A 24623-nucleotide genomic window follows, 5' to 3' on the forward strand; every position below is an offset into this window, starting at 1 on the left:
GTTTTTAAAGTGACCTCAGGTTAAGAAAAATCGGCACATTTAGGTGACGCAGAGTGCTGGCGCAATAACACCATGAGTAAAGAGGTGGAACAATGAATACGTGTACAATGCAAAAGAGATTTTTTTCTAACCAGCTGGTGCCAGATTAGACGATGGCCTTTTGAGGTGAAAAGTGTGAAAGAGGGAAGCAATCTAAAGTACGTCTTACTTCCGCTCTGCAGCAACTCGTCAGCGACACGTAAGTTGATACCACTAGGTACCAGACGATCGACAAATTCCTTGTGCTTAAAATTCGTAGGAAGCTTACCAGGCAAGAGTACATACATTTTAATTTACCTTTATTTAATTTATAAGTAGATTCATTACCTTCACTTCTAATACCGTGCGTATGCATGCAGATTATAAACAGTACATTATTTTAGCGGAGTAATTTTATACTTTTTAGTTGTTATAAATATCATTTATTTTATTGCAGTCAATTAAAAGGCACATCGAAAAGCATGGATGACGTTTGCTTCCTTTAGTGAGTAGCTGGTTTCGCTTGATAACGAGATGTAAAGAAAAATAAGAAAATTGAATTACTTGTGGATAACTGTACTTTATAACTTCAAGACGTAATACCGTTCACGTCTAGTTCAAATGGTTCAAATGGCTCTGAGCACTATGGGACTTAACATCTGTGGTCATCAGTCCCCTAGAACTTAGAACTACTTAAACCTAACTAACCTAAGGACATCACACACATCCATGCCCGAGGCAGGATTCGAACCTGCGACCGTAGCAGCCGCGCGGTTCCGGACTGCGCACCTAGAACCGCTAGACCACCGCGGCCGGCACGTCTAGTTCAAGACGTGATGGCAGAAATTGAAAGAAAAGTGGACAATCGCTACAGTTTAATGTGAAGCAGGTCTGTGATATGATTGCTAGTTCCTGGAACAGGCAGTAACTGATAAAACCATGATGGCTGTATCAGTAGTTGAGTAACGTTGGACGATGAGGCTTTGGTGTTTGTAGCATACACCGACGAATCTAACATCGAAGAATTAAAGGGTAATTTTTCTGTTAAAGGTTCTGATGATGTACAGTGATGTGATAAGTGTGAATCCATCTCCCCTGACGCAGCTGATAGGTCAATTGGAAAATATTCAGCAAGTAGCATCTTCAATCCTGTGTTGCAGTGGAACATTGCTTGCCTTAGAGGAGATAAACCCTATATTTTCAAGAGAATTTATAATAAAAAGAAACCCATGGAAATAAGTGAATTTTTCTGTTTGCAGAAGTAAGGTATTGCACATAAATGGAGTGAACTGAATATATTCCATTATTTTTATTTTCACATTATTTCTCATCAGATAGGTGCTTCTTTACTGAATATAGCGATTTTTAAGCTACAGTGCTGTAGTAGTCACTATTAACAAAACCATTATTATAACAATAACCCTGTTATAACAATATCGTTTTCATGGTCCCATAAATATTTGTCTGTCGAATTTTTACTGTATACGATTTGCTGGATTTGTTATGTTTCAAGACTTTCATCAATCTGCAGTCATCATTTAACCAAGGTAAGCAATAGAGACACCATATCAAGGTGAAAATATTGTTGTAGTCCCTGAATTCGTACTGCGGTTGTGCGTTGCAGATAATCCTGAATATCTGCACTTAAATTACGTTGATACTACGTTTCTGCGGTACATAGTGCCGGTCCCTTACTGCTGTGTGACGATCTGTAAGAATGAAAAAGAAAAAGCTAGTGACATACGTCACCACGGATTTCTGGTTGATAATGACCTTAGACGAACATGGTTACGAGTAATTTCTCGACAAAACTTCACACCAAATACGTTATCAAACTCATCAGTAATTTTTTCTCTGCATCCAGTGCAGTTAACAAAACGCGTATCACTCTTGTTTAATGTAACCCCTACCTCATTTTCCTTCACACAACAGATTTCGTTCAACGCAACATGTTTCCAGACAAAAACTAGCTGCCCTTTATTGTAAGGAGATATATTTAATGACTGGATTGCATCTGAAATACCTTCATGTAAGAGTATACTAATCTTATATGCACAATTAGCGATAACTTCAGACGAAATAAGTTTTGAGTTTTTATATGTATGTAAATGTTTAATTTTTGTGTTCGTTCTACAGTGCATAAAAATCGTTCTTCGACAATTGTGGATAAATAGGCGAACAGCGTAGATAAGCATCCAGCTCTTAACTGGACTGAGAGTGATAGCAGCAGCCCTGGGTAAGAAACGATCCTGACAATATTTCTGTATTTATCAGGAAATAATATGTCAATATCTCCAACTTTATTGCTTGTAATAGCTCGAATAGCAATTTTATAAATCTTGCGACGTTGTTGTAAGTGGGACAGTAGATGTGTGTTATGGGATTTGTAGCTAGGTTCTGGCGAAGAAGAGTCGCATTGAGGCAACTCGCTGCAGATGTTGCTTTTTAGAAGGGCACTGACCTGTTTGTGGAGTGGGACAAAAAGAAGCGAAGACATTACCCTCGATAGTGGAGGGATTGCTTTTAAATGACTCTGATATTTTAGTCAGTTTTGATGTGGTTTCTCTTTTCACTCAAGTTCCTCTCTCTGATTCGTTGCAGCTAATTGAGGTTAAGTTTGGTGGCGAGTTAACGAATCTGTTTCGACATGTGCCGACTTCCACTTACTTTTTATTCAATGGTGAGCACTATGAACAGACTGATGGAGTTGCAATGGGAAGCCCGTTGTCACCTATTGTGGCCAATTTGTTATGGAGGACTTTGAGGAACGAGCATTGGAGTCAGCGACCTTGAAACCTGCGTGTTTTTTGCAGATATGTATACGATACTTTTGTTGTTTGGCCTCATGGTAGTGAGAATTTAAACCAGTTTTTGGAACACCTGAATTCAGTCCACCCGAATATTTAGTTTACTAGGGAGGTGGAAGAGAATGGATGCCTTCACTTCCTTGATGTGTTGGTCAAAAGGAAGACTGATGGTAGGTTGAGACATTCTGTTTATAGGAAGCCTACTCAGCCTGACTTGTATCTGCGAGCTGATAGCTGTCACCATCCAGCTCCGCGTGAAGGAGAACTTCGTACCTTGGTGCACGGGGCCCACGTTATCTCAGACCCTGAGAGTTTGGCAGCTGAGCTATCACATCTCGAAGTCACCTTTCGTCAGAATGGTTATAGTGAGAGGCAGATCAAACGTGCTTTGCGCTATCAGCCTTCTGTGCAACGGGTGAGTGACGATAGCAACGAAGTGGCATCTAACTCTACGGCCTGTTTGCCTTACGCAGGAAGCATTTCCAACAGGATTGGCTCTGAGCACTATGGGACTTAACATCTTAGGTCATCAGTCCCCTAGAACTTTAGAACTACTTAAACCTAACTAACCTAAGGACATCACACACATCCATGCCCGAGGCAGGATTCGAACCTGCGACCGTAGCAGTCCTGCGGTTCCGGACTGCAGTGCCTAGAACCGCAAGACCACCGCGGCCGGCTCCAACAGGATTGGCCGTATTTTGCGGAAATACGATGTGAAATGTGTTTCTCGACCACCTTCTAAGATTAAGGCCCTGTTGGCGTCCGTAAAAGATGATCTTGGCTTGCGTAAGGCGGGGGTCTATCGTATCCCTTGCAGTTGTGGCAGGTCATATATTGGTCAGACAATCAGGTCTGTGGAAGACCGGTGTATTGAACATAAGCGTCACACACGCTTACAACAGCCGAGAAAATCCGCTATTGCAGAACATTGCCTTGACACCGGTCATCTTATGGAATACAACAACACGGAGATTCTGGCTTGCACGTCCAGCTACTGGGATAGTGTTACTAAGGAAGCTGTTGAAATAAAACTATCAAGCAACCTTATTAACAGAGATGGTGGGTTTTGTTTAAATGCTGCTTGGAATCTGGCTCTGTCTCTCAACAAAAAACAGAGGAACAGAATTAGTGCTACCTCACCTGTTGATTAATAGTCACTATCGATATTTCTGATGTTGGTTACCTTTGCTTGTGTTAACACTTGTTCTGTGTGTGGTATCTTCCTTGTTTCTCCTCTGTGAACCGAGGTATTAAATTTTCCTGCACATTTCTTCCTTCTTGCATTTTTGCCTTGAGAATGGCAGGGTGTGCTCCTCTCGAAATATCGGCGGTGGTCGACGACGTCACCCGGCAGCAAACCCGTAAGTTATTTGAGAAAGATACTACCCGTTTTATTTGTGGCAATACTACTACCGAAATGTAACAATAATACACTCCTGGAAATTGAAATAAGAACACCGTGAATTCATTGTCCCAGGAAGGGGAAACTTTATTGACACATTCCTGGGGTCAGATACATCACATGATCACACTGACAGAACCACAGGCACATAGACACAGGCAACAGAGCATGCACAATATCGGCACTAGTACAGTGTATATCCACCTTTCGCAGTAATGCAGGCTGCTATTCTCCCATGGAGACGATCGTAGAGATGCTGGATGTAGTCCTGTGGAACGGCTTGCCATGCCATTTCCACCTGGCGCCTCAGTTGGACCAGCGTTCGTGCTGGACGTGCAGACCGCGTGAGACGACGCTTCATCCAGTCCCAAACATGCTCAATGGGGGACAGATCCGGAGATCTTGCTGGCCAGGGTAGTTGACTTACACCTTCTAGAGCACGTTGGGTGGCACGGGATACATGCGGACGTGCATTGTCCTGTTGGAACAGCAAGTTCCCTTGCCGGTCTAGGAATGGTAGAACGATGGGTTCGATGACGGTTTGGATGTACCGTGCACTATTCAGTGTCCCCTCGACGATCACCAGTGGTGTACGGCCAGTGTAGGAGATCGCTCCCCACACCATGATGCCGGGTGTTGGCCCTGTGTGCCTCGGTCGTATGCAGTCCTGCTTGTGGCGCTCACCTGCACGGCGCCAAACACGCATACGACCATCATTGGCACCAAGGCAGAAGCGACTCTCATCGCTGAAGACGACACGTCTCCATTCGTCCCTCCATTCACGCCTGTCTCGACACCACTGGAGGCGGGCTGCACGATGTTGGGGCGTGAGCGGAAGACGGCCTAACGGTGTGCGGGACCGTAGCCCAGCTTCATGGAGACGGTTGCGAATGGTCCTCGCCGATACCCCAGGAGCAACAGTGTCCCTAATTTGCTGGGAAGTGGCGGTGCGGTCCCCTACGGCACTGCGTAGGATCCTACGGTCTTGGCGTGCATCCGTGCGTCGCTGCGGTCCGGTCCCAGGTCGACGGGCACGTGCACCTTCCGCCGACCACTGGCGACAACATCGATGTACTGTGGAGACCTCACGCCCCACGTGTTGAGCAATTCGGCGGTACGTCCACCCGGCCTCTCGCATGCCCACTATACGCCCTCACTCAAAGTCCGTCAACTGTACATACGGTTCACGTCCACGCTGTCGCGGCATGCTACCAGTGTTAAAGACTGCGATGGAGCTCCGTATGCCACGGCAAACTGGCTGACACTGACGGTGGCGGTGCACAAATGCTGCGCAGCTAGCGCCATTCGACGGCCAACACCGCGGGTCCTGGTGTGTCCGCTGTGCCGTGCGTGTGATCATTGCTTGTACAGCCCTCTCGCAGTGTCCAGAGCAAGTATGGTGGGTCTGACACACCGGTGTCAATGTGTTCTTTTTTCCATTTCAAGGAGTGTAGTGTAACTAGGCGATTTGTAGTCAACAAAAGCCATTTCTCTCTCTTTCTTTTTTTACAAGGGAATAAGAAAATGAAGTTAGTGAAAAAGTCCCTCGGTACTGACTTCTGTTGCTTCAGTCACAGCGAACTTTTACAACCAAACTCCCTACAGGGTGTGGTAGATAAGTAATGCGACTGGCCGCCGCGCGGCGCCCTAGTCGCTCGCAGGGCGGTCTCCACCTGTACGTCACGTGGTGGGGGATCTGAGCTAACAATAGAACCGGTTCGCAGTCGCGTCGGAGCTCTGGTGCAGTGAGGGTCGAGCTTCGCGTATTACGTTGTTTGTGTGCCCGTGACACTTGTGAAAACGCTGAAGATGGATCGCTCGATAGAACAGCGGTATGCAATCAAATTTTGCTTTTGCTTGGGCAAAACTGCTTCGGAAACTTTTGCTATGATTACAGAGGCCTACAAAGAAGACTCCCTATCAAGAGCTCAAGTGTTCCGGTGGTTTAATGAATTTAAAAACGGGAGGGAATCCGTTGAAGACATGGAACGATCTGGACGCCCTTCAACGAGTCGTGTGGATGAAACGGTGGCCAAATTGAATGAAACTCCTGGACTCCGACCGTCGTTTAAGTCTCAAAATGATCGCCGATGAGGTCTCCGTGAATAAATTTACGGTTCACCAAATTGTTACGCAAGATTTGATGATGAGGAAAGTTTGCGCAAAATTGGTTCCCCGAGTGCTCACCGCCGAACAAAAGCAACAACGAGTGGACGTTTGCCGTGAGATGTTGAATGATTTGGAAAATAATCCACACTTTTTAGACAATGTAGTAACAGGCGACGAATCGTGGACATTCCAGTACGACCCGGAGACGAAAGCCCAGAGCTCGGAGTGGCACACACCGGCATCCCTGCGGCCGAAGAAAGCAAGAATGTCAAAGTCCCGCATCAAGACAATGCTGATTGTGTTTTTCGACAAGTGGGGGTTAATTCACAAAGAGTTTGTCCCTCAGGGGAAGACTGTCAATGCCGAATTCTACAAAGAAGTCCTTCAGCGATTGCACAGAGCTGTCAAACGGAAGCGACAGGACCTTGTTCAACGCTGGCGTCTCCACCACGACAACGCTCCGGCGCACACAGCGTTCCTCGTGACCTCCTACTTGACCCGAATTGAAGTTTTGCCACAGCCACCATACAGCCCTGACTTGAGTCCTCCTGATTTCTTCCTATTTCCGAAGGTCAAAAGATGCCTGAAGGGTCATCGTTTCGACGATATTCCGAACATCCAACGTGCTGTCACGAAGGCACTAACTGGGATAACTCAAACGGACTACAGTGGGGCCTATGAAGCTTGTAAAACGCGCTGGCAACGTTGTGTCGACGCCCAAGGCGAGTACTTTGAAGAATATTAACGTTTTGTACAAATTGGATCAATAAATTTGTTTTTCTAGACTGAGTCTCATTATTTATCTACCACACCCTGTATGTCTATGAGGAATAAATGGCAACATAGTCAGCAGGTATTTTTATTGTGCAACTGATAAACTTGGCTGGTCTTTCAGATAAAGTATGGCATAGCATGGATCTGTTATTTTCCTTCTTCGTTTGAAATCAGTGACACTTTTCCATTCTTCGTTTGAAATCAGTGACACTTTTCCATTCTTCGTTTGAAATCAGTGACACTTTTCCATCCTTCTGTGTCAGAGTAAGAATTTTTAATAGAGCTTCATATACGAGAGTATGAGTCACCTCGATGAGACTGTATTTGGTATCTTACTGCCTCCACTGACAACAACGCTTCAACAGCGTCTTCAAATTCAGAGAATGGAGTTGTGTTAATATGAATCGTATGAAACGGGTTCGAGAGCTTTAGCTGATGGAATCGCTGAGGTAAGTACTGCTACGCACAAAGACCATGTACCTTCTAGCAATGAATGTTTCAAAGATTTTCTCCGTGATTTGACACTTGGAACTAGTCTACGGTCATGCGACAGAGTACTAAGATCACAAGAACACTGAAAACACGTTTTTGAAAAACAGAATGGGCTTAGAACGTAGACCATTTCCACTCTGTGTAGAATATTTCTTTGTCTGGTCTTGAATACAACTGAAATTGTTAACCCCATCCAATTACGTGAATTGTTTCATAAGTTTTCATTCACTCACATCTTAATTTTTAATCTCTCACTGTGACACGGGAACCTTACGATCATTCACTCCATAACAGAATACTTGTGTTAATAAAGTTTGTTGACACACATCTAAGTAATTAGCCCATGAACCTCAGAAAATTCACTGGATTGCTTCATACGAATAGACTGATTCTGTTTCTCTGTGATACGTTGTTTGCCAAATTTATTTCTCATTGTTTATTCTTTTACTGTGGTAATGGTAATACAACAGATGCAGTTTTCCGCTCTTAGGCTAGCTGAGCTTTTTCCAATTTGACCATATCTACTGATGGAAGATTAACGTTTAAAACCAAGCTACAATCTATAGAATTCCATTGCCAAAGACTACACCGATAAATTATTTTCATGGTTGTTTACACTTGTATTTGGATTTTCTATTACGTTTAGCGTCGCATATGCAAGTACGCCTACTTTAAGAGAATCGTAGTTTCCTTCGCAAACTTTATGAAGCACTTTAATTTTTCATCAGTTCAACAAATCTCCGGTTGGACGAAGGATAATATCGCAGACCTGCAACAGAAAATGGTTAATTATTCGCAACCATACAAGCAGGCAGACGAGAACAAACACACCTAAATCACTGAGATATCCAAGGGCGTCAAAATAAAGATGTAAATCGACATTTTATTAAAATAATTTTAGTGTGTTATGCTCACCAAGTGTACCAGCAGTGTGTGCATTAAAGTCATTGCGTCGATTTGCCAAAAAATACTGTCTAATCTCACTACAGGTATTTTACTAACTCGCAATGTATTTCGGATACTGTGAGTCCGCCATCAGTAGCCTCCTGTTTCTTCAACTTAAGCGCCTGGTTCTGTATTTGATCATGCTACCCTGTTGTCTGCCAGTTATGTGTCTTGTATATTGTGTGTGTGGAAAGTTAAAATCTTAGTATAAGATTACTTCTAATTAGGTAATGACCTGAGTCAGTTATAGCATGGCAGGTTATGTTATGTCATACCGCATGTCAATAACTTAATATCGTTGCAGCAGTACAGTATGTAGTAATTTCTTTAATGTGTGACAGTAATAAAATGCATTCATTTCGCTGGTTGGTACAACAGTACACTGCACGAAAAATCTGTTGACAGTATTGGAATGTTTATTGTCATTTATAAATTTTAATTTTGTTTACATTTGTGGAGTATACATCAGCAAGCTAATAAATATGTAGATATAGTAAATACTGTAACTATAAAATACATGTCACAGACAGTAAACAATCAACAAACAATGATTTAAAACACTGTGTTGGTAGTAAGTACAGGGTGTTACAAAAAGGTTCGGCCAAACTTTCAGGAAACATTCCTCACACACAAAGAAAGAAAATATGTTGTGTGGACATGTGTCCGGAAACGCTTACTTTCCATGTTAGAGCTCATTTTATTACTTCTCTTCAAATCACATTACTCATGGAATGGAAACACACAGCAACAGAACGTACCAGCGTGACTTCAAACACTTTGTTACAGGAAATGTTCAAAATGTCCTCCGTTAGTGAGGATACATGCATCCACCCTTCGTCGCATGGAATCCCTGATGCGCTGATGCAGCCCCGGAGAACGGCGTATTGTAACACAGCCGTCCACAATACGAGCACGAAGAGTCTCTACATTTGGTACCGGCGTTGCGTAGACAAGAGCTTTCAAATGCCCCCATAAATGAAAGTCAAGGGGGTTGATGTCAGGGGAGCGTGGAGGCCATGGAATTGGTCCGCCTCTACCAATCCATCGGTCACCGAATCTGTTGTTGAGAAGCGTACGAACACTTCGACTGAAATGTGCTGGAGCTCCATCGTCCATGAAACACATGTTTTGTCGTACTTGTAAAGGCACATGTTCTAGAAGCACAGGTAGAGTATCCCGTTTGAAATCATGGCGGTGAATCGAGGAAGTACATTACATACTGACGAAACTAAAATGAGCTCTAACATGGAAATTAAGCGTTTCCGGACACATGTCCACATAACATCGTTTGTTTATTTGTGTGTGAGGAATGTTTCCTGATAGTTTGGCCGTACCTTTTTGTAACACCCTGTATATGTTATAGTACGAACACAGGTACCTAAATACAATTTAAATTTTGTGAACACATCTCCTCTAAGACCGTATCTGTTGTCAGTTGACGTATACATTTTCAAGGTATAAAGGCACTTATTGTTGTAAACTGTCATTAGATGACTAAACCCGATGTTTCCCCCACTACTGCAATGTACCCAGGGGAAGGTTGCTGCAGCCTCGGCCAAAACATCGGTTTTATTGTCTAGCACTCCCTCCCGCAGAAGACATGATGAGTCTCGCCCATATCGGGTAACGCTTCCTACGACCTTAATAACAGCCTCACTTCCCCTGACATGGATGCGTTCACAGTTTCGCATAGGAAGTTTGTCATAAAAATGTATCCTACCCTGATGCAAGCAGGCCAACAACTGTTGTAACGCGTCCGCGATACCATAGAAACTCGCATTGAGGCAGAGTTTACGACTGAGCTGGTCCAACACATGTTCTGTCCGGGAGAGATCTAGCGATCTTGCAGGCCACAAGACCTACTCTGTATATCCAGACACTTCAAGGACACGTGTCATGTGTGGAAGTGCAGTGTCGCATTGAAAAATGGCATAACGATCCTGTTGCATGAGAGGAAACCCTTCCAGGCGCGCGACATCTCTTACGTATCGCTCTGCGGTCATGGGATCCTCAGTGATTTGACCTGAACTCAAATCTGATGGCTTGTCACACCAAGAGATCAGATGTAAAAGAACTATTCCTCTCTGAATCGCTGAAAGAACAGGACCTCCCCCCAGGTCGCCGCCATATTCGCTGACGATGGTCATCCGGGGTCGTGCACAGATACGTTTCACCGCGCAGCGCAGTGTGACACCATTCATCAACAGGCCGCGCTCTCTGGTCACGGCGCCAGTCGAAACGCACCTATCTCTGTCGTGCTGGTGACGTCATGCTACGCAGGGGACGGTAATTCGTCTACCTGCTGGTAGTCTCTGACCAATGGCGCGGTATCAGGCAGATTGTTGAATAAATTTTCTCGGATGAGAGGCGCAGGTATGAAGTGGTAATATGCACATTGGTGCACAATTGAGTGATTCTCCCTCTTCGCGGTCAGATGTAGAGAACCGGAATCTTGATTATGAGTTTGCTTGCCCACACATTCCCATGCAGTCCAGAATAAGGCCACGTCGCAAATCTGGATATTGCACGATTCGACCTAGCGGGCAGATGAAGAACTCACGTGTTTTTGTCAAGTGAAGGTAATGCTGTTTCACTCGAGGACATGGTATCTACGTGTCCTTCATAGTCGTCAGTCAACACCTGACACAGTTCATGCCCCTCGTATACTCTGTGAGGACTGGTTATGACACTGGACATGACCGACACTAATGCACTCCGATACCCATTCTATCACTTAAAGGAAATTACAAGTCTGAGCATAGACATACCCAACGATGAAGTGTACATCCACGAAATTAAGTTGAAATCCGACAGTATATTCTGGATGTTTCACATATTTTGTCAAGCAATGTAACTGACTATGAAAGAAGGAAGAAACTAATAATGCTTACGAAGAAGTGACTGATAGACATGTATGGTTTGGCCGTGAAAGTGGTTCCTGTTTATGTACCCCAATAGATTGTGAACAGTGTGTGCCTTTGAAGAAACATCTTTCAGAATAGGACAGATATTACAACTACACTTAAACTGAAATAGTAATAGTAACCATTACCTGGCAGTCCACAAGTGGGAATACGATTTAACATTGTTACATTGTTATTATCACGTTGCTGAAGGTTATATGGGTAGATCACGTAACTAATGAGGAGGTGCTGAATAGAGTTGGGGAGAAGAGGAATTTGTGGCACAACTTGACTAGAAGAAGGGATCGGTTGGTAGAACATGTTCTGAGGCATCAAGGGATCACCAATTTAGTACTGGAGGGCAGCGTGGAGGGTAAAAATAGTAGAGAGAGGCCAAGAGATGAATACACTAAGCAGATTCAGAAGGATGTATGGTGCAGTAGTTACTTGGAGATGAAGAAGGTTGCACAGGACAGGGTAGCATGGAGAGCTGCGTCAAGCCAGCCTCAGGACTGAAGACCACAACAATAACAACACTATCATATTCCTTCATGATTATTTAATTAAGAACAAGAGTTCACCGGCATGTGTATCAAAAGATTTGTTATACAGCCATCCTCTTACGCAGTGTACTTTTGATATTATCTTTCAGTATATGCTACTGTTAAATTCCTCTCTTATTTTTCCAGTGAACCTCTATCTCAAGCTATCATTTCTCGCCATCTTTCAAATGTTGCTGTATGACTAAGTACCTGTGTCTATTTGCTGGGCCAGTATTTGGCGCACACTCGCGGCTAGCCAACCAGAGAGCACCGTTGTGTGTTCCTGCAGTTCGCGAACGACCATCCTCGCCCACCTTCTGGCCTCCAGCCAGGCAGCTGCTGAGAATATACGCAGTGGTTCTGATGTGACAGAAGTACGGCACGCTTTCAACTACACCCCTGCCCTGCTCAGACTCACTTCAATGCACCGAATCCAAATGTCAATAACTTTATTTTAATACCTACTAACAAAGAAGTATAACGACTGCAGTAGAGCTGCAGCTAGTGATGCATCTATATGACGTTGCCCTTTCCTTTTTTAATACTGAGAATGAAATGCATCTCCATCTGTTCTCTTCACGCAGAACTTTCTAAGATTTGCAGGCTTGTGGAAGAGAGAACGAGAATAATCAAGCACGGACTGAGAGGAACCCAAAGATTTATGTAATTCCCGTAAAACCCCAACAGCGTACACAGAAATACTTACACTGAAGAGACATAATATCAGAACCAGCTGCTTAACCGCGTATTGGTCAACCTTTGAAGCAAAATACAGCAGCCATTCTGCGTGGTATGGAATGGTGAAGTTCTTGGTAGGTTTCCTGAGCTATGTGGCGTCAGACTAGAACGAACAGATACCACAAATCACGAACTTGCGGTTTCTGGGAACGGAGCTGGCACCCGATAGCATTCCAGATATGTTCTATCTGGTTCACATCAGACGAAACTGGTGATCAAGACAGTCAGGTGAATGCATTGTAACGCCCATCTGATAACTTCCCGACTTGTGACACGGACCGTTATCCTACTGGAAGGTGTCAGAGCTATCGGGGAGGACATCAAGCAAGGAGAGATGTAGGTGGTCCATAATGACATAATAATGTCCACGTACTTCACAGCAGTGAAGGTGACTTCGATTACTTCCACAGTTCCTGTGTAAGCCTAGATAAATGTCCGTCATAGCACAATACTCAGCCAACCGGCCTCAATCCATGGCGAACAATTCGTCACAATCAATAACCTGGTGACGCAAAAAATGCGATTCGTCCGACCAGGTCACACTTTTCCACTGACCCGCCGTCCAATCTCGATTATCCAGTACCCACAGCAATCGTAATTATTCGGTCGGCGTGGGAGCACGTTGGAGTCGTCTGCTTTTGAGGCTCGTGCCTTGCTTTCTGCAACATTTGTGCGTGCACCAGCACTGTACTCTGTCGTCACATCTGCCACAAATCACCGCCTAGCCTGCTTCACAGTGTGGGCAAGCCTCTCTGTTTTCACGTTCTATGAGGAGGGGTGGAGGTCCACAATGTTGTGACCCACGTGAACCCGCCGTCCTTCAACCACTTTCTGCATCCACGTCCGAACTCCGGAAGCCCCCGTACCGTGCATGGCGAGGGGTACGAGGTACCGCAACCAGTCATTTCCTTTCCTGTTCTAGTCGCATACAGAGCGAAGGAACAACGACAGCCTATAAGCCTCTTTGCGACCCCTAACTTCTCTCATTTTATCTTCGTGGTCCTGACGCAAAATGTAGTTTGGCGATAGTAGAATCCATCTGCAGACGGCGGAAAGGGCGTCGTCTTCCCTCCAGGGATTCCAGTTTTAGTTCCGTAACAATTGCGTGCTGATCGATGCGACGGGTAACAAATCTAGCAGCACGCTTTGAACTTTACTGACCTACAGAATTCGTTTTGTATAAGCGCCACACTCTACTGTAACAGGGGAAGGAAGGGAACCAGCTTAGAAATGCTCCTGTCACAGCACAATAAAAGACGATTACGCTACTCTGTAAAAAATCCAGAGAAAAGTGGGTAAGCAGCTGCCTGAATACCCATTCAACCTCCCTCACCATAAATTTTTGGTATGCGAACATACTATAGCCTTTTCGTGCTGTAATAGAGTAGCTGAGAAACAGTGACGGTAGAAGAGAGAGAAAGAGGGAGTGAGGGAAGGGGAGAGAGAGAGAGAGAGAGAGAGAGAGAGAGAGAGAGAGAGGGAGAGAGAGAGAGAGAGAGAGGGAGGGAGGGAGGGATGGAGACAGAGATTGGAAGAGAGAGGGAGAGAGGGGAGAAGTGGCAGTGAAAGAGAAAGTGATGGATGAAGGTAATAACAGTTGGAACCAAAGAGACAAGAGACAGTGCAAAAGAAAGAGAGAGATGAGTGGAACTGTACATAAGCTTGGGGTCTGGAAGCCACTCTCCTTCTCTCCGCCCCTACCCCCAGCCCGCCCCAGCCTAAGACATGAAAAAGTTTGGCTGCTTCCCCCAACCCACGCACGTGCTAAAGCTTCCTAGCCTAGGCGTCAAAGCCCCAAGGCAACCATCCCAAAGGACAAGTGTGGAGAGGAGAAAATGATGGCTGAAGAAAAGGATAGCATATTGTAAGCTAGAAAGAAAGAGATATTGACGTGGGAGAGAAAAAGAATGGGAAGAAGTCAATGGATGTGGGACAAAGAGAGACAGTAAAAGTGACAGAAGGAGACAGCAATAAGGAAGAGCAAGAGAAAGGCATGAAGACAATGACAGTGGGAGAGACAGACAGGAGAAAGTCCAGTGGGATACGAAGTAGATATTGGGAAGAGATATACATATACAGAGAGTAACAGTGAGAATGGGATAAAGGGTATAATCACCTCTGTACAAAGAGAGATTGAGGAAAAGGGAAATAGAATGTTCAGTATTAAAAGAGTACGAATAGTTCACAAGGTGTCAAAATTTTTGAGGTAGTTGGTTCCTCACTTTTCTGCTAAAGTCTCTTAAAGAAGAGCATATTCACCTTTTGTGCTCGAACTCAAAATAATGCCTAAAGTATTTTTTTCACAGCTACACACAAGAGAATTCTCATATCTTTCTGTTCTTACACTTGCTATAACCTCCGTTATTTCTTTTGAATTAACTGAACTAAATTTGCTAGTTTTATTTCTTATCCAATCAGCTTCGTCTGTGTCGCATAAATTCTTCATGCCCACTGCTAAACTGCCAATATTGTAAATCTTACTATCGTACCTCAAAGTTGTAATTCAGTTATCACTATTATTATTATTAGTCCTTAATATAGATTTAATGGTTCTCTAAGATGGGCTGTGTACGTTTGTAACCACCAATATTTTATTTATTAACATTAATAATAGTGAAAAAATTTAGACTTTTAATACCTATCGTTTTAATGTAGACTGTGCAAGATACAGAATTACCTGTCATAGAATACAGGTCCGTAATTTTTCTAGGAAGAAGAATTGTCTAGTTAAATGACCATTATGAGTACGTACTTGAACACGTGGAGGTTGCGATAACATATAGATTACTGCATCCGCTATGTCCTCAGATTCCATGATAGGCATACGCATATTTTCGAGTACTTCAAGCGTATTCTTTTTTAAAGCATGGAATAATTCTGTTTTCACAAGTCCTGGTGATATTTCCTAAAACAAAGATCAAATGTGAGAAAACAGAAGATTGTGTTAGATTTTCCAATTTTTTTTTTTTTTTTGCTCCTTCATATTAACTATTTATCTACGGATATTTGTGTGATTCTCGAACTTATGACACTAGTTCAAGTATATTACATATAAGAAGGTTGTTTGGCAAGTGAGGAACAATCGATCACTAAACGGAAACAACTGTGAAAACAAAAAGTGTTACATTTGTAACAGTTAGCTACATATTCCTGCTACTTTTCTACATAGCACAGCTCCGAGTTACTAATCTGTCGTAATTTTGTAACAACTCTACAATACCCTCTTCAAGTAAGGCCGCCTCCTAAATTTCCGTATTTTTCCATGCTGGACTGCAGCTCGTTGTCTGTGCTAAAATGTTGTCTTCATAACCGGCGGTTCATTTGCGCATAGATGATAAACAGAGGGAGCAAAGACCAAGCTACATGGTGGGTGGTCAAACACTTCCCATAGAAAACGCTGCAGGAGCGTCTTCGCCACCCCTGCAATGTGCGACCGAGAGTTGTCATGAAGAGGGAAATGCGTGGCAGTTACTTTATGTGGAATTGCATTAAATCAGGCGAAAGCTGCAGACAGGCACTCACATAATGCGATAGACGCTATTTTCTAGGCATTTTGCACCCTCTGTGCACGCTCAGAACTGAAAAGAGCGACGTGACACTATCTACGGGCGGACAAGATAAACTGCGCAACACATCTGAGCCAAGTTTCATCGGATTCTCACTGCGGTTTCCATTTTACGACCAATTGTTCCTTTCTTTCTTAATAGTCATCATACAATGAGCAGTATGGGTTTTACAGCTAAGTTACATGACTTGTACAGTCTAGAAGATATAGCGTAAAGTTTTTAATAATTTTCACAGTTCAAATAATATGAAACTCGTAAATCAAGTACAATTTCTGTGATGTAATTCATTTAGAGTTCCTTGAACGTCTTACTTTAGACGCCATCGAATGTATGCTGTTGACTTCACTAAATGTCCTCATGTGGGTGATGGTGTCAGTCTAGAGAATTCCTTGGATGAATTTGATTGGCATATCGTGTGCATACTTCTTTGACCGTCCTAAGAGTCACGTATGTTTGTCATATGAACTCTACAGTTGAAGCCTAGTCTCACTCAGCCATATTAACGAGACTACTATTTGTCTAATCGTACGTCAGTGTTATGAGACAGATGCTTCCCAGTAACTGTGTAATGTATCCATAGAATGGCGTGTTGTCCTAGTTAGTGGAACAACTTATACATATATTGCTCAGTCAAAAGTCTTCAGAAATCCGTATCCAGTAGTTGTGTTACGTAAGTAAAACTACGTAAATCCTCATTTTGCTACTTTTTGGCAGTTAAACTTTCACGGTCAGCTTTCTATTACGTTCTGTCAAATTGAAGGTAACGATTTGATTTATCTCCCACTGAAACATAGAGAAAATTTGTACGTGCGTCTTATGGGATAGTTGATCTGGCAAAAACGTGAGATGGACACGAAGGACCAGAGCTTCATATACTCGTGTACACACACACACACACACACACACACACACACGCACACGCAGAAACACAGTGTCCCACGAATAATGCGACCAACTTCAGAGGATTGCAGAATGTGTGTTGAGGAACAGCTCTAGCATAGGAACCTGTGTCCTGAAACATCAACAGTGGTAGAATGGAGTTGAATAGAAAGTAAGTCAGTACTTTTCAAAATATTAATGAGGAATACAAGAGGCTTGAAAAAATCGGAAGTTTTCATATATTATGAAATTACAAGCTTCATCTCTCTCTCTGTTTCCTTTATTGTTCAAAATTATACGGGATAGGCACTGCAAAATTTGTATGAAATTCTGCTTGCCGACAATGAATCAAATCTGGAAGACCACCTAGTTGGGCACAGTTTCTTTAGAGTCTAACACGTCTTTCAGTTCAATATTTTCTTTTATTTGTTGCCACTGAACCACAGCATCACTGATGAACGCTTAAATGCATGGTTTTTGTGTAAAACTGTTGCAGTTCCAATATATTCACTATGGAATCATTTAGTAGCAAATTTTTTTGTGTAATAATCAATGTATAATTTCATATTTGGGATCCATGGTTTATTTGTTGACTGCAAACCTTGGTGTTTGCCTCTTACAGATACAGCATGGTCGTATCTTTGACCACTGCATCTATCCAGCTGTATTTTCATCTTCTCTAACTAATTTTATTATTTACTTTTTAAAACTCTCACAATCATAGCCCCTTACCTCACGAAATCCTAAGAAACCATTTCTTCATTTCAATTTAATTTCTATTTGGGTTCTTAAATCCAAGTGCAAAAATCTTACAACACTAAATTGGTCTTTTCTGGAAGTAGTAGGGCAAGGAGAGAAGAGAGACCTATGATTCCAACGTGGAGATCATTCAGGAAAATCTCATGCAATTGTGCATGTCTTATTTTGCTGATGTCATCATCAGCATTTCCTTATCTCCACTCATTTGAGGATTTATGTCATGCGACTGCAGTTCGCACGCATACCATATTTCGCAGACAACAGAACATCCACCCACCCCTCAACAGCTCTGCAAATTTTGCATTAAGAACACCCCACCCGAGCCACAGCCCCTTGCTACCGCGCACCTCGTGCTTCCACTCTGCAGCTATTTTTGCGTGACTTCCTTCCAAAATTTCTTTTAAGGAGTGATTCACCAGTCCTCAGAGAGGTAACTTTGATTTGAAGGTCTATATTATCCGCCGTTGAATATGGAAACGGGTAAATTGCATATTTCTCTATAAACGATTAAAGACCAACATTTGCCATAAAGTATAAGTAAAAAAATTGGAATTATTATTCACTGAATAGCCGTTTTTTATCATAAACCCTTTCCCACAAACTCTGAAAATGTAATTACACTCCTGGAAATTGAAATAAGAACACCGTGAATTCATTGTCCCAGGAAGGGAAAACTTTATTGACACATTCCTGGGGTCAGATACATCACATGATCACACTGACAGAACCACAGGCACATAGACACAGGCAACAGAGCATGCACAATGTCGGCACTAGTACAGTGTATATCCACCTTTCGCAGCAATGCAGGCTGCTATTCTCCCATGGAGACGATCGTAGAGATGCTGGATGTAGTCCTGTGGAACGGCTTGCCATGCCATTTCCACCTGGCGCCTCAGTTGGACCAGCGTTCGTGCTGGACGTGCAGACCGCGCGAGACGACGCTTCATCCAGTCCCAAACATGCTCAATGGGGGACAGATCCGGAGATCTTGCTGGCCAGGGTAGTTGACTTACACCTTCTAGAGCACGTTGGGTGGCACGGGATACATGCGGACGTGCATTGTCCTGTTGGAACAGCAAGTTCCCTTGCCGGTCTAGGAATGGTAGAACGATGGGTTCGATGACGGTTTGGATGTACCGTGCACTATTCAGTGTCCCCTCGACGATCACCAGTGGTGTACGGCCAGTGTAGGAGATCGCTCCCCACACCATGATGCCGGGTGTTGGCCCTGTGTGCCTCGGTCGTATGCAGTCCTGGTTGTGGCGCTCACCTGCACGGCGCCAAACACGCATACGACCATCATTGGCACCAAGGCAGAAGCGACTCTCATCGCTGAAGACGACACGTCTCCATTCGTCCCTCCATTCACGCCTGTCGCGACACCACTGGAGGCGGGCTGCACTATGTTGGGGCGTGAGCGGAAGACGGCCTAACGGTGTGCGGGACCGTAGCCCAGCTTCATGGAGACGGTTGCGAATGGTCCTCGCCGATACCCCAGGAGCAACAGTGTCCCTAATTTGCTGGGAAGTGGCGGTGCGGTCCCCTACGGCACTGCGTAGGATCCTACGGTCTTGGCGTGCATCCGTGCGTCGCTGCGGTCCGGTCCCAGGTCGACGGGCACGTGCACCTTCCGCCGACCACTGGCGACAACATCGATGTACTGTGGAGACCTCACGCCCCACGTGTTGAGCAATTCGGCGGTACGTCCACCCGGCCTCCCGCATGCCCACTATACGCCCTCGCTCAAAGTCCGTCAACTGCACATACGGTTCACGTCCACGCTGTCGCGGCATGCTACCAGTGTTAAAGACTGCGATGGAGCTCCGTATGTCACGGCAAACTGGCTGACACTGACGGCGGCGGTGCACAAATGCTGCGCAGCTAGCGCCATTCGACGGCCAACACCGCGGTTCCTGGTGTGTCCGCTGTGCCGTGCGTGTGATCATTGCTTGTACAGCCCTCTCGCAGTGTCCGGAGCAAGTATGGTGGGTCTGACACACCGGTGTCAATGTGTTCTTTTTTCCATTTCCAGGAGTGTATAAGCAAGTCCACTTTGGCATCCTACTTGCTCGTGTCACTCGCAGATGGCTGCACTGTAAAATCAAGCCCTATTGTTCGATCATTGTACTACACAACAGATGGCTCAAATAGCAATCTGAACCTCCAACTGATTGCAAATTAATTATTTTTGCATTTAAGGTTTGGCACACATTCTGAAGTGTCTGTAAGCAGCTAAGCAGGCAGACTGAGTGTAACTACCCACAACATACAGTCTAACGAAATATTTCTGGGAAAGTGCAAGAAGCACATTGTTAATATTACTATCTGAGGTTAATACATAAGAAACGCTGTCACAATATCGCTAAAAAAAAGAAAAGGTCTGTAGGGTAAAAGAAAGCATAGGTTAATTTCCAAAGGTACAGACAGTCATTAAATTAGTGGCCAAATTTCTGAAGTATGTGGGCCAGTGGTAGAGTTCACCAATTGACATTCTTAGAAATTGGGCCTTAAACCCGATGTCGTAAAACTATCCTGACCAGGCTTAGGCCTAAAAATTCAGCATCGTAAATTTACCCTGGCTAGGTTTATAACTGTAGAAAAATTTGTGTTAGCTAAGCATTCAAATAGACAGACTTAATCTAACTACTCACAACACAGCCTCAACGTATATATTTCATTATTTGTACACAGTTTTCAAGCATAGATTAATAGGGGACAGCGATAATGCATCGTGTTATTCAATAGAAAAAAATATAAACCATGCTTTCCACTGGCCGTTATTGCTGTTATTACAATTAGCCGTGGCCTGCTAAATTATATGTAAATAACTGCAGTTTGCAGTTATAAGGATCTATAAAAGCTTTGTTAAAAACAACATCAGCAGTGTTGTTCACTTTGTTGAATACTTACTGTAAGTATTCTATCCGTGCAGTTGCATTCTGCAAAATATGTCTTGCGAAAATAGGAACCAGTAGCCAACTACAACACCACAAACACGTGCATAACACAACTGTCTTACTAAAAAAGGAAGGAAAGAATAAGGTGTTTCTTATTACCAAAGATATTTCTTAGAGAATAGAAGAACATGTACAGCTTGTACACACACAATGATAGAACGTAGCACTGGCATATGTGGCATCTCCAAGGACAACATCAGAGTTGATATCTCGAGAAACAGCTGTGGACTATAATTTACTGCGAGACGTCTCACACTTTGCAAGCATAAATTAAATATCGCGCACCTAAATTTTCTTTAATGTGCATGGATATCGTAATACAAACAAAAGCGCCACGAAAATTTCTCATTGTCTTAGCGTTGTTGCATATAATCGAGGCACTCTGTGTAGCACTTTTTAATAGACGTATGTAAATACGTCATTTAATTCGTGGATATGGTTATGATAGCATACGTCAACTTCTTTACAAAAAAAAAGAAAAAAAGACGTTTATTGTGCTTCACAACAGTTACATATTAATTTGGTGAAAAAAACACTTTCTGCTTGTGCTGTCTTGTTTACGTTGAATGAATTGAATACTAAATGAATAACTATAGATAGTATAGGCACGTAACATGCAACACATGAGAAAATGGAGACTGCACATTTAACACAGGCTGTCATGTGTTCACGTGAGTGGAACAACGCGCCCACCTCGTCCTGGAAGAAGATATTACACAGACGAGTATCTTTGCTTTGTTCAGGATATCTCCTTGAAGTTTATTACTTAACACTTCGTTTGCAGTAGTTGTCTCATTTTTCGTTCGACAGGTAGCAGCCACGGAGTTAGTGTCCTTTACACGAATTAGAAACATACATTTGGAGAACCACACAGTGTCTGTTGTCCAAAGGGGATCCTTTTCATGCCAATGATTCCAAACACCGCCACTATGAAAACACACAATTTCATCGCCACAACCAGTGTAAATTTATTCCTCTTCACTTAGCTCATCCAGCTGCTATTTAGCAACAAGAGGCAACTCGTCGTATGTTGCTAATTTAGCGTCCTATGTCCTGTATTTAAGCAACAATGTTACCTGCATTATTTCAGCAGAACTGTATTGAGGCGTTGGTTCTGGAAAGGAATTTGGGCGTACTTCCATTCTGCACATATTACCTCCTACACGCACATAAATTCCCTTATGGTTTAATGACCATTATCGATCTGCAGCTACCGTGAACTGTAATCACAATGCCAACTGCTGCACGACGTGCGGCTGTAGAGGAACTGGAAAACTGATGACTGAACACAGCAATGCCATGCATGCTGCGACCTGCTGATGCAACCTGAGAGACAGATCAGGTCCAAAAGACTTTTCTCGGTATCAACAAAGGTTGAGAAACAAAGAACCGATGGCTAGGCACCGTGGCTGCTGCGACCTGCTGCTGCAACTAGAGAACACGCAGATATCCCACTTGACAGCAACAGCTGTGCCGTGCTTACTGGAGACGTGAATGCCAGGAAGCGAGTTCATTTTCCGGACCCTGGACCCTGCGTACACATTAATTTACGCATTGGAGGAATGGAATTTTACCCTATACACAGAGGCTCTGAAGGAACAGTGGATGCAGGTGCCCATCGACCACTTGTGCTTTGATCGTCGTACTGACGAAGTCTCCAGAATTATTTCTCCATGTGTTCAATACTTACCTGAATTCTGTGAATGAGAAGGTGGGAAATAGGAAGCAACCAAATAAATAATTGTCGTATACACAAAAACATATTTATTAATGGATGTGTAACTTATACTGCCGATATCAGTAATAAGATTATCCATGTTTTCCAGTAATAACCACAAACCAAAACTTTCATCAGTTGGTCTCTTCCCCTTACTAATAGGTGAGGTATGTTTGGAACATTAGAAGAAGACTTTCCACTACCACACAATCCTCGTTTTACACTCTAAACATCAAACAGGGCTGTAATTCTGATCACATTATTTTCCACTCATTCATTCTAAATTTTCTCGTACTTGCAGTCCAATTGTAAACTCCTAGCTGAATTGTACTATCGTGTGTACACGTGTGTCAGTTTCTTTTAGGGCTGTCTGGCGTTACGCATTGGTCGTGATGCATCAGGAATCAGGTGTGAGGTGTCACGCATCAGGCGTTAGGTTCGAATCTACGTTCTGTTAATGGTAGACAGCAAGGAAACTCCTCATTCCGGCTTGCAGGTACAATAAGTTATAATCAATCGTAGAGCAACATAGGTGTAAAACAGGTAGAGAGGCAAGGCATCCTTGTCACTCCAGGAAGGCAGAGCCACCTCAGTAATGTCGATTTAGTGATGATATTTGTCTGTAGTTTGTAAGGCTGTATCTGTGACATATTTTATTACCACGATACCTATGCGGTTTGGGGTTTGATTGATGAGTAAAGAGGTGGGGCTGCTTTAGATAAAGCACGTCATTTTTCAATATTTATCCAGTTCATATGTTAATATGCAATTATAAATATGCTCATATTGCTTACATAACCAGCTGTAATTTTGCTATTTCTATCTGTACCATCCAACACTAATACAGACTCTCTATCCAAGTAGGGTATCCACTTATTCATCCAAATGGCAATGCTAATGGCCAAAACCAAGAATGAAACACACACACATACACACATAGATCGCTATTTCAGGCAGTCTGTCGACGTTATCCTGCTATAAATACACGGGTACCACCCTACCCCCGCCCTGCACAATCCAACCATCACGCTTGGATGCAGTATTACACTGTTTTGTCCATTCGCTGGGATAGTCTCCCTCCTTTCTACGGAAACCTTGCCACAAAATAGCCGTTTACAAATGGATTGCAAATTACAACCAAACTCAGAAACTATGGCCGAAAGATTACGCGATCAGAAGTGCGCCATCTTTGTTTATAACGAGTCTAAAAGGAACCTTGACAGCCACAACCGATCATTCTTCTGTGGTAGTCGAAGCGCTCAACATGCCTCAGCTATTGGGGAAGAGGACTAGACCAACTGACGAACGCTTCGGCCTATGGTTATTACTGGTGAACCTCTAACATAATGTTTCTGACACTGGAAAGATAAATTACACCGAAAATGGTACGCTCGTTAGCAAGAAGAATTTAAATGTCCTTACTCCCTTCAGAGCCAACGGCCTTGAGGTAGTGGTAGCACCAGTTCCCGTCAGATGAACGAAGTTAAGCGCTGCCGGGCTGGGCTAGCACTTTGAGGACTGACCATCCGGTCTGCCGAGCACTGTTGGCAAGTGTGGTGACATCAGCCGTTGTGAAGCAAACTGAGGAAGTACTTGAGAAGCAGCGGTCTCGTAAACTAACATACGGTCGGGAGAGCGGTGTGCTGACCACATGAAACTCCCTACCCGCATCCAGTGGGTTGAGGATGACACAGCGGTCAGTCGGCAACGTTGGGCCTCCATGGCCTGTTCGGGTGGAGTTTAGTTTTTTTTTAGATAACATGTTAAAGAAAGAGGCGTGTGTCTAATTTAACTATTATCTACTTAGTAAATTCGCCACTGTCGTCACTCCTGCTCGAGAATCGCAGTGTAACCGCAAGAGGAATATTGGATAAAATCTGTAAGAAAACACTGAAAACCATTTCGAAGAACTGTAAAAATCCTGTAGCTATGTCATATAAAGTAAAATTAGCTGGCATAAAAATGGCTGTTCTAATGGAAGACCAGTCTTTAATATTGTTAGCAGCTAC

At 43.5% G+C, this 24623-nt stretch overlaps 1 protein-coding gene across 1 annotated transcript in view; it reads right to left on the reverse strand.

Annotated features, from left to right (window-relative positions):
• Positions 1-8008: 8008 nt before the first annotated feature.
• Positions 8009-24623, reverse strand: part of LOC126234737 (dehydrogenase/reductase SDR family member 11-like) — a 76835-nt gene continuing 60220 nt past the window's right edge. The window contains exons 5-6 of the mRNA XM_049943483.1: positions 15486-15638; positions 8009-8374 (exon numbers count right to left, since the gene is read on the reverse strand). Of these exons, the coding sequence (XP_049799440.1) occupies positions 8330-8374; positions 15486-15638 (198 nt within the window). The 3' untranslated portion in view covers positions 8009-8329. The remainder of the gene's footprint in view (positions 8375-15485; positions 15639-24623) is intronic.

Source organism: Schistocerca nitens, chromosome 2 (genome assembly GCF_023898315.1).
Source record: "Schistocerca nitens isolate TAMUIC-IGC-003100 chromosome 2, iqSchNite1.1, whole genome shotgun sequence".
NCBI classification, from domain to species: Eukaryota; Metazoa; Arthropoda; class Insecta; order Orthoptera; family Acrididae; genus Schistocerca; species Schistocerca nitens.